Consider the following 9566-nt stretch of genomic DNA (forward strand, 5'->3'; position numbering starts at 1 on the left):
TCTAGGGCACAGGACCTGTGTCTTATTCATCACCCTGTGTCCTGGTGCTCGGCACAGGGCCTGGCACACAGCCGGTGCCTGATAGGTGTTTGTGGAGTGAGCTGGAAAGGCCAAGCCCCTCAATTTCGGGTGGGAGGGTTAGAGGAGCAGTGGTGCAGAGGTGGTCACGGGATGGGATGGGAGGCAGGCAGGTGAGCTCCCCATGCATCTCTCTGCTGCTATAGGGGCCCAGAGAAGCTGGATTCATCTTGGCTGCTCACGTGGGTATTCTGGGTGACACCCAGAATCATAGGGGGGAGAATGCACCATGGGCAATCCTGAGGCCCCACCCTGGCATGTCCCTGGGTAAGGTGGGGTGGGGTGGGAGAGGGGCTCTGCCACATCTTGCTTGCAACTTACCCCCGACCAAAGCGCACAACAGCAGTTCATTTGCTGCCCGTAGTATCTGGATAGGTCTGTTGCAGGTCTTACCCAGCTACAAAGGGGACTTCATGTGCCAGCCAGGCCTTCTGCCACCTCACCCCTAATGGACAGAGAAAGTGGGCAGCTCAGGGTCTCTAGACATCCCAGAGGCAAAGAGCAGGGAGCTCCCAGGGGAACTGTGGCCAGTCCAGAGGGGCCTTGGTGGGATTCCAGGTCTCGTCCACCAGCCACCACGCTCTCTCTCCTGAGACTCTGTCTCCATCTCCCCTTTGCCCTCGGTGATGTGCCCATGCCTGTCCCCACACTTGTTCTTTGGTCTCTTCTGGGCAGAACTTGCTGACCCCTAGTGGTGTCAGGACCCCCCGCCCCCTGCCCCAGCACTTATGATTCTGTGCAGTAACGATCACAGCCGGCCACAGGGCTGAGCCCCTATGTCTTTCTCCAGTAGAACAGTAACTGCTTTTGCTGAGAAGCGCTGACTCCTCACTCTGGCCCAGGGTGACTAAAAGCAGGAGAAAAGTCTGGCATCCCTGCCTCCATTTTCTTCTGTCTCTCTTGCTCTGAGTCTCTCTTCTGCAGTCACCTTGGGTTCCAGGAAGGATAGGACTGATCCTTTGCAATAAGGGACTAAAACTACCTCCAAGGAACAGCAGAGCCTTGCGGGGCAGAGAATCCCCAAGTGAGGACCCTTACCTATGATGAGGAGGCTGTGCCTCGGAGCAGGAGAGATCATCTCATGTGGGCCAGGTTGTCCCTTCAAGTGATGACAGCGATCACAACTTCTCCAGAATCATCACAGAACCAGAACCGAGGTAATGACCAGCTAGGCCACAGATTTCCCAGGACTGCTTACTATGTCTATCTCTCACCCTGACCCAGTTCTTCCTCTATTTAAACCTAAAACTCATGCCTGTACCTGAAGATGGCTGAAATGCACTGGTCCCATGTGTTCATATGTCTCCTTTCTTACCCTCACCACTACTTGTCTCTCTCTTTAGTTTTTTGATGGTACTGGGGTTTGAACTCAGGACCTTGTGCTTGCTGGGCAGGTGCTCTACTGCTTGAGTCATACCTTCAGCCATTTTTGGGATAGGGTCCTGAGTTTTTGCCCAGGTCAGCCTGAACTGAAATCCTCCTGTTTATGCTTCCTGCATAGTTGGGACAGTAGGTGCAGCTGTTGATTGGGATGGGGATCTGGGTTGGCTTTGATCTGCAGTTCTTCCAACCTTCACCTTCTGTGTAGCTGGGATTACAGTTAGGAGCCACTGTGCCCAGCTACTACTTATCTCTTTAACCAGTATATGGGGCGAGTGGCTGGGACTCCCAGAGTCGGACCTCTGGCACAGGACTGTAGTCACACCAAGAGTCTGTTTCCAGGATCTGGCTGAAATCTACCACTCACCTCCTCAGCTCCCTCCCAGTGCCACCTCAGTTTCCCCACCTTCAGAATGGGTGGTGAGGAAGTTTGAGAACAGTGTGAGATGCATGGCACTCTGAACACTTCTGAGCTGCTGTGTTCGTTTTTGTTAACCTCTTTCTTCCCAGAGCAAGGACTGAAACCTTTACTTTTATTTATTTATTTTTCTTTTGGACTGAGACCTTTAAATGAAGTCATGGAGAGATGCCTGCTCTTGCTGGGGGTGGGGGTGACACTGAGTCAGGGAACATTCACAAGGACCCATCCAGCCCCAGGTGGCCACCATGGGCGGAGGGACCCACAGCCCAGCAACCTGGCCCTTTGTACCTTGCTAGAGGCCCAGGAAGAGGGGGTGGCCAGGTGGCCGTTGAAGACATCTCCAGGCTTGTGCAGCAGGGTTGGTCCAGCCCAGGTGCCACTGGCTCCTCCCCTTCCTGGAAGTCCAGGTGAGAAGTGAGTCGTCTGGGCTTCCCAGTGCAGGGCTGAGCCCTGCCAATAGAGACAACAAGAAGGAAGGCCCAGGGACAGCTGGGCCAAACAGCCAACAGGCCACCAGGCTTGTCACTTGGGGCCTGAGTCACAGCTTTCCGGGAAGTGGGTTAACGGGATTCCAGGGCCCAGGCTGGGCCAGGTCTCTGGGCTGAGTCACAGCAGCCAGGGCCCTAGAGGCAGGAGCCGTTACAGATCCTCAGTCCCCCTGGCCAGCCCCCAATCACAAGGCCCTGGCCCCCCAAGATCCTGGACCTCAGCTTTACGTCCTCCAGAACCAGGCCCCTCCCCACCCTCGACTCCCTTCAATGCTGTGGAGGCCTTTCTCTGCCCCCTGGATAGCAGATGTCAAGGCCACAGCCCAGCCCAGCAGCCTGGGTTCACCTGCCCCTCCAGAGGCAACGCCCTGGGCTCACATCTGAAGCATGGACTCAGAGTCACCCCCAGCCCCAGCAACCGCTGCTTCCTCCCCACAGCCCCACCTCCTTCTTGACCCAAAGCCTGGGTGGCCCAACCTCAGCCACCCTGGGGGACTGGTCCAACAGCATTCCGCCTCCCAGGATAAAACCTGGGCCAACCTGCAGGGAGCCACCTGCCTTGCCTGTCCCAACCTGTACAGCCCTTGGGTCCCTTGAGACTGCCGCCTAGCTGGGTCTCCACACCCATAGGCCATGGTGGTTTCCAGACCTCCCTCAGCCCAGGGTGGGGGCCGTCTTGGGATCCTAACATCCCTGCTGCTTCTGGCTTCTACAGGTGAGTCCTGAGACCTGTGCTCCTCCTGCTGTCCTCCCTCCTCTTCCACCCCAGGGTCACCTCCCTCCCTGCTGCCTGCCCCAGCTCAGCACCTCATGAAAATCTCTCTCTTCCCTCTCTCTCATGTTTAGTTACTCGGTGCCTCAGTTTCCTCTGCAGCTATGTAGATGAGAGCTCGGCATGCAGCAGGGGCTCAGGGGGTGTGTCTCGGATATTCATCTTCACCGTCGTCGTATCTCCTCCTGTCTTATCCCCTCCTTGTATCTTTCCTCCCGTCTTGCCATGGCTTGCATCTTGATCAGCTCCTTGTTCCTGGGCAGGATGTCACAGGGCAGGGCAGTGTCAACCAGGACTCTAAAGGAGGTGTGTTTGAGAGGAGCTGAGGGAGTCTGAAGGACAGGATGGAGAGCAGGTGGGAGGTTGAGGCCACCTTTGTATAATGAGGGCTGGAGGTTTTGTCTGACCCACTGGGGCTTCAGGAAATGTCTGCCTGGGGCCTGGAGGGAGCCCCGGGAACAAGCCTGGTTGAAAGAGTGGGGGGCTCCCCTTTGCCACTAGGCACAGGGCTCTCCTGGCCACTGTCCTGACTTTCTGCCTCTCTTTCCCTCAGTTACCCTCAATGCTGCCAAGACCCCTGGTGAGTGTGAGCCAGTCCCTGAAGGAGGAGGGTGGGAAGCCCCAAGGGCAGGAGTTTTCTCTGTCTATGTGTCTGTCTGTGTGGGGCAGGTCAGAACAGGGCCTGGGGTCAGAGAGAGATGGAGGTGGAGAGGAAGGGACATTTGCCAGAGGGCAGAAAAGATAGCGGGACCTGGAGAAGAAAGGGCCAGAAGGGGAGAGGAGCCAGAATGGAACCAAGGGTGGGGGGATCATGGTTAAAGACAGGGCAGAGGGCAGGCCAGCAGAAGAAACAGCTAAAGGGGGCAGGTGCAGAGCAAGGGCTCAGCCACGAGGAGAAGGCTGAGGACCTGGAGGCAGTGGTAGGTACGTATGCAGACAATTGTGCCTGCGGAGATGACGGAAAACTTGACCCTCCTCCCCAGAGTGTGGGGTGCCCCAGCAGCTGAACCGGGTCGTGGGCGGCCAGGACAGCACAGATGGCGAGTGGCCTTGGGTCGTGAGCATTCGCAAGAACGGCACCCACCACTGCGCAGGCTCCCTGCTCACCAGCCACTGGGTGGTCACTGCCGCGCACTGCTTCAAGGGGTACGTGTGGCCAGGCCTGTCCTTGGCTCTCCAGGCTTCCTCCCTCAGATTCTGGGCTCCCCATGACCTCAGCCTCTGTCTGACTGTGGTGCCCCTCAGGAGAGACCCTCATTCTGCCTGGAAGCCTGTCTTGTCTTTTGGGGGGCTTTGAACCCTTTCTGTGGCCCTAGGTGTCATCTCCCTGACACATCCTCGTTGACCCCCTCACTTCTCTTCCCTTCCCTTCCAGCAACCTGAACAAGCTATCCCTGTTCTCTGTGCTGCTGGGGGCCTGGCAGCTGGAGAACCCTGGCCCTGGGGCCAAGCAGGTGGGTGTTGCCTGGGTGCTACCCCATCCCACATACTCCTGGAAGGAGGCGGCCAGTGCAGACATCGCCCTGGTGCGCCTCAAAACCCCCATCCTGTTCTCTGAGAGGATCCTGCCCATCTGCCTTCCTGATTCTTCTGTCCGCCTCCCTCCAAACACCGAATGCTGGATTGCAGGATGGGGAAGCATCCATGATGGAGGTGAGGCAACCTCCCATCCCCTGCCGGGTTAGGGATGGCTGGGGACAGATGGTAGTAGCCACTGAGAGATACAGACACCACAAACCACAGAGGGTAGAAAGCCAGAAGCAGCATGACAGAGACAAGGACAGACAGACATGTCCTGAGATGTGAAGGCACAGAAGCCTAGGTAGGCAATTTTAGGTAGTTTCTAGTTGAAAGGGAGGAGGGTTTTTGGACGAGGTTTAGATCAGCAAAGCTACTCATTGACGTATGAATGGCTGGGAGGAGGCATGTGTGAGGCCAAGCTGGATGCAGACAGGATGAAGTGAAATCAGCCCTGAAATTCCCAGATGAGAACAGGCACCCCCTAGTGGCGGCATGCCACAATTGCAGGCAAAATTCTGAGGAGGAAAGCTATCTTCTCCCTGAAAAACACAATTATCAAACCAAGTTTGGAGGTTCAGAAAACACCATCTAGAAACACAAACTGGATGAAATAAAGTAAGAGACAGAGGAGAAATAAGAGAAAGACAAATGGCAGGTGGATGGACAAATAGAGACTGAGCCAAACAAAAGAAACACAGGCAGAAATAATCTATGAAAGGGACAAAAGGAAGACCTGGAAGGCAGAGTCTGAGGGAGAGACAGAGACTAAATACGGACAAACGGGAAGGAAAACGGAACCCTAACCAGAGTCTAGAAGAATTGCTCAGGCATGGGGGGCACACCCAGACTCTGAGGTGACAGCCTCCCCCTGGGATCTGCAGACCAACCCTAGACAGGGCGAGGGGTTCCCTCAGGCCCTGATGTTAGCACTGAGAGGACATTTACTGAATGCACTCTGCAGTCCTCATGCTGCACAAAGTAGTGGCAGAGACAGGAAACGCCAGACTGTTTGTTTAGCCCTCTGTAAGGGGGCTAATAAACCATCAGGTTGCTTATTTTTAAATTAATTAATTAGGGTCTCCTCATGTAGCCAAGCCTGGCATTAAACTTGCAGTCCTCTTGCCTGTGCCTCTCAAGTGCTGTGGTTACAAGTATGGACCACTACACCCAGGCCAGGCAGCTTATGGGAGACACAGGATCTCAGGTTGCACATCCACGTCCCAATTCAGTGGCTCCAGAGGTGAAAACATAGAATTCGGGTTTTCCAAAAGCATTTTGCAAGAACTCAGTAGAGCTGATTCATTGGGCTTTGAGAAACGCTGCTATGGGAACGGAGAAAACCTGCCCCTTGAGGAGGTGAGTAGAAGAGCCTGGATCTGACCCTCTCCTCTCTTATCCTTTCCCAGTGCCCCTGCACCACCCTCAGACCTTGCAGAAGTTGAAGGTACCCATCATCGACTCAGAAACCTGCAGCCACCTGTACTGGCGGGCAGTGGGTCAGCAAGCCATCACAGAGGACATGCTGTGTGCTGGCTACCTGGAAGGGGAGCGAGACGCCTGTCTGGTGAGCATCCACCCTCTACCCACCTTGACTGTTAGGCCTGAAATATCCATCATCTCTTCTTAAGCCTCCTCCCCAGAATTGCTGGTGACCACCATCCATTCTCCCAGTCCCTAAACAGCTCCCCTGGGCCTGGCTCAGCTATTCATTTCCTTGTTCACACATCAGCTGTGCACCAAGCACCTCACTCTGGGAGCTGGCATTCTGAGGGGGATCCCCATGGTCCAGGAACCCTGTCGCCAGGGCCAACTCCAGTCTCACCGGTGATTGCATGTAATGCCAAGCCCCCAGGTTTGGCCAGCATAAGGCCTGGCTGCAGTGCTTACCTGCTGCAGAAGATGCCAGCTGGGAAAAGTCATTTCTTTCTTCTGAACATCACTTTTTTTTTTTTTCATTTGTGTAAAACAAATGACCACATCCCCTGCTCCACGGGGCTGTGTTAGGATGTGCAAACTACTTCTGCCTACAGTGCCCAGAAGGTGGGTCCTTCCAGGGGTGCTGCTGCCTCGGGCAAAGACATCCGAGCCCGGGGTGCCCCCTTCCCACCATGATTTGTGGTCCTGGGCTCTGCCCACCGCCTGCCTCTGTGGATCCCTAATGTTCTCTCTTTTCTAAAGGGCGACTCCGGGGGCCCCCTGATGTGCAAGGTCGAAAGCTCCTGGGTCCTAGCGGGCATCATCAGCTGGGGCGAGGGCTGCGCGCAGCGCAACCGGCCGGGTGTCTACACCAGCCTCCTCTCCCACCGCACCTGGGTTCAGAGGATCGTGCAAGAGGTGCAGCTCCGTGGACGCTCGCGGGGCAGTGGGGTCGCAGTGCGCGGAAGGGGTGCAGAGAGCAGCGACCGCTCGTGGCTTCCTCGGTTGTAAATACGTCTTCCGCCTCTAGGGGGCGTCGGCGGCCAGTGTGGGATGAGATGCCACGCCCACTCCACGCCCACTCCACGCCCACGACAGCAGGCTCCGCCCCCTGGGCCAGGGCACCTTCATGTACATGTGTGTTAATGGTTTTTACAGTAATTTGTAATCCTGCCCATATATTTATTCTTCCAATTTCAATAAATTATTTATTCTCCAGTTCCCATTTTCTCCATTGTATTGGGACATTGAAACAAAGGGCCAGCTGGGCCTAAAATGGGGAGAGGCAGGTGTCAGGTTGCCTCTTGGCCTGAGGTTCAAGCCGATGCATGCTTTCCGCCTAGGGTTCGACATCCTGACCCTCTGGCCTTTGCACGCTCGGGCTCGCCCTCCCTCCCCAAATCCTCTCTTAGGCGATGGTCTGGTGGAGAGGAGGCAGGAGGTTGTGGCCTGGAGGTCCAGGTTCCAAGCACAGACATGCAGGGCTGGGACCCCCGCCAGCCTGGGGATTTTCAAAGCAGGGCTGGGCAAGAGAAGCTCACCCCTACGAGAAGGGGGCGTTACCTCTCCTCCAGGCTCCGTCACCCCTCTGCCAACCTGGGATGGGACTTGGGAGGTCAACCAGGTGGTGTCCCATCAAAGCCTCCATGCTTGGATCTGCAACCACAGCTGCTCCCTGCCAGGAGCTGACTCACGCAGTGACTCACCGCTGATTCTATGAATCCCTCCCTCTCGAGGAAGGAGCAAAGCAATGAGGCAGTGAGCATGGCTCTAGGCTCTGCAGCACCACCACTCAGTCACCTCACCTGCTCCCAAGGAGATGCGGGGTGACATCACGTTCCCAGCTTTGAGGGGATCTCTGGCTTCCTGCCTGCTCAGGGACCCAGGCTAGTGCTCCAGCTCCTCTCAAGCTCTGCAGTCAGGCCACTACCTCTGGAACCCAGCTGAGTCCCTGTCCCTGTGCAGGACCGGGGATGGGGATGGTGACTGCCTGCCAGCTGTTGCCTGGGGCTGTGTGGTGGTTTGGGTGGGTGTGTAAAGCTTGGAGTTGATACAACAGGGATTCACTCAAAACAAAGTTCAGAAAACAACCAGGTCCAACACATTGAAAAGAGAGATGTTCCTCATAAAACTAAAAAGCTTCTGTTCATCAAAAGAAATGGTCTCTAAACTGAAGAGAACACCCACAGAGTGGGAGAAAATATTTGCCAGCTACACATCAGACAAAGGACTGATAACCAGAATATACAGGGAACTTAAAAAACTAAATTCTCCCAAAACTAATGAACCAATAAAGAAATGGGCACGTGAACTAAACAGAACTTTCTCAAAAGAAGAAATTCAAATGGCCAGAAAACACATGAAAAAATGCTCACCATCTCTAGCAATAAAGGAAATGTAAATTAAAACCACACTAAGATTCCACCTCACCCCTGTTAGAATAGCCATCATCAGCAACAGGTGTTGGCGAGGATGCGGGGAAAAAGGAACCCTCTTACACTGTTGGTGGGAATGTAGACTAGTACAACCACTCTGGAAAAAAATTTGGAGGCTACTTAAAAAGCTGGACATCGATCTACCATTTGATCCAGCAATACCACTCTTGGGGATATACCCAAAAGACTGTTACTCCAGAGGCACCTGCACATCCATGTTTATTGCGGCACTATTCACAATAGCCAAGTTATGGAAACAGCCAAGATGCCCCAGCACTGACGAATGGATTAAGAAAATGTGGTATCTATACACAATGGAATTTTATGCAGCCATGAAGAAGAACAAAATATTATCATTTGCTGGTAAATGGATGGAATTGGAGAACATCATTCTGAGTGAGGTTAGCCTGGCCCAAAAGACCAAAAATCGTATGTTCTCCCTCATATGTGGACATTAGATCAAGGGCAAACACAACAATGGCCTTGGACTTTGAGCACATGATAAAAGCGAGAGCACACAAGGGAGGGGTGAGGATAGGTAAGACACCTAAAAAACTAGCTAGCATTTGTTGCCCTTAACGCAGAGAAACTAAAGCAGATACCTTAAAAGCAACTGAGGCCAATAGGAGAAGGGGACCAGGAACTAGAGAAAAGGTTAGATCAAGAAGAATTAACCTAGAAGGTAACACCCACGCACAGGAAATCAATGTGAGTCAATGCCCTGTATAGCTATCCTTATCTCAACCAGCAAAAACCCTTGTTCCTTCCTATTATTGCTTATACTCTCTCTACAACAAAATTAGAAATAAGGGCAAAATAGTTTCTGCTGGGTATTGAGGGGGGGAGCGGGAGGGGGTGGAGTGGGTGGTAAGGGAGGGGGTGGGGGCAGGGGGGAGAAATGACCCAAGCCTTGTATGCACATATGAATAATAAAAGAAAAATGAAAAAAAAAAAAGAGCTACATGAAAAAAAAAAATTCCCGAAAAAGAAAAAAAAGAAAAGAGAGATGTTCTTACTCTGCTACTCAATGTCCCCAACTAGGAATGATAAAAATA

General features: G+C 53.7%; 1 protein-coding gene and 1 long non-coding RNA gene across 3 annotated transcripts; one reads left to right on the forward strand and one right to left on the reverse strand.

Annotated features, from left to right (window-relative positions):
• Positions 1–398: 398 nt before the first annotated feature.
• LOC141418455 (uncharacterized) lies at positions 399–7076 on the reverse strand. The gene is made up of 3 exons (XR_012443073.1): positions 6970–7076; positions 2168–3394; positions 399–523 (listed from the first exon to the last, which is right to left on the reverse strand). It is a non-coding gene; the product is annotated as an uncharacterized lncRNA (long non-coding RNA).
• On the forward strand, positions 501–7289 carry LOC109698678 (serine protease 22). 2 transcript variants are annotated; one of them, XM_074058985.1, is made up of 6 exons: positions 501–1235; positions 3693–3719; positions 4123–4285; positions 4515–4792; positions 6067–6224; positions 6839–7289. In XM_074058985.1, the coding sequence occupies exons 1-6, from the start codon at positions 1160–1162 to the stop codon at positions 7085–7087; spliced, it is 951 nt and encodes a 316-aa protein (XP_073915086.1). In that variant the 5' UTR covers positions 501–1159; the 3' UTR covers positions 7088–7289. The 2 variants fall into 2 exon arrangements, with proteins under 2 accessions (XP_073915086.1, XP_073915085.1); XM_074058984.1 differs by lacking the exon at positions 501–1235 and adding an exon at positions 2943–3082.
• Positions 7290–9566: the final 2277 nt, after the last annotated feature.

This window comes from Castor canadensis, chromosome 17 (genome assembly GCF_047511655.1).
Source record: "Castor canadensis chromosome 17, mCasCan1.hap1v2, whole genome shotgun sequence".
In the NCBI taxonomy this organism is placed as follows: domain Eukaryota; kingdom Metazoa; phylum Chordata; class Mammalia; order Rodentia; family Castoridae; genus Castor; species Castor canadensis.

Excerpts from the sequence above, each read along its gene's own strand:
- LOC109698678 (XM_074058984.1), top strand. The coding sequence starts at position 3,001 with ATGGTGGTTTCCAGACCTCCCTCAGCCCAGGGTGGGGGCCGTCTTGGG. Across the intron at positions 3,720-4,122 it reads CAATGCTGCCAAGACCCCTG|AGTGTGGGGTGCCCCAGCAG; the intron begins GTGAGTGTGAGC and ends CCTCCTCCCCAG. Across the intron at positions 4,286-4,514 it reads GCCGCGCACTGCTTCAAGGG|CAACCTGAACAAGCTATCCC; the intron begins GTACGTGTGGCC and ends CTTCCCTTCCAG.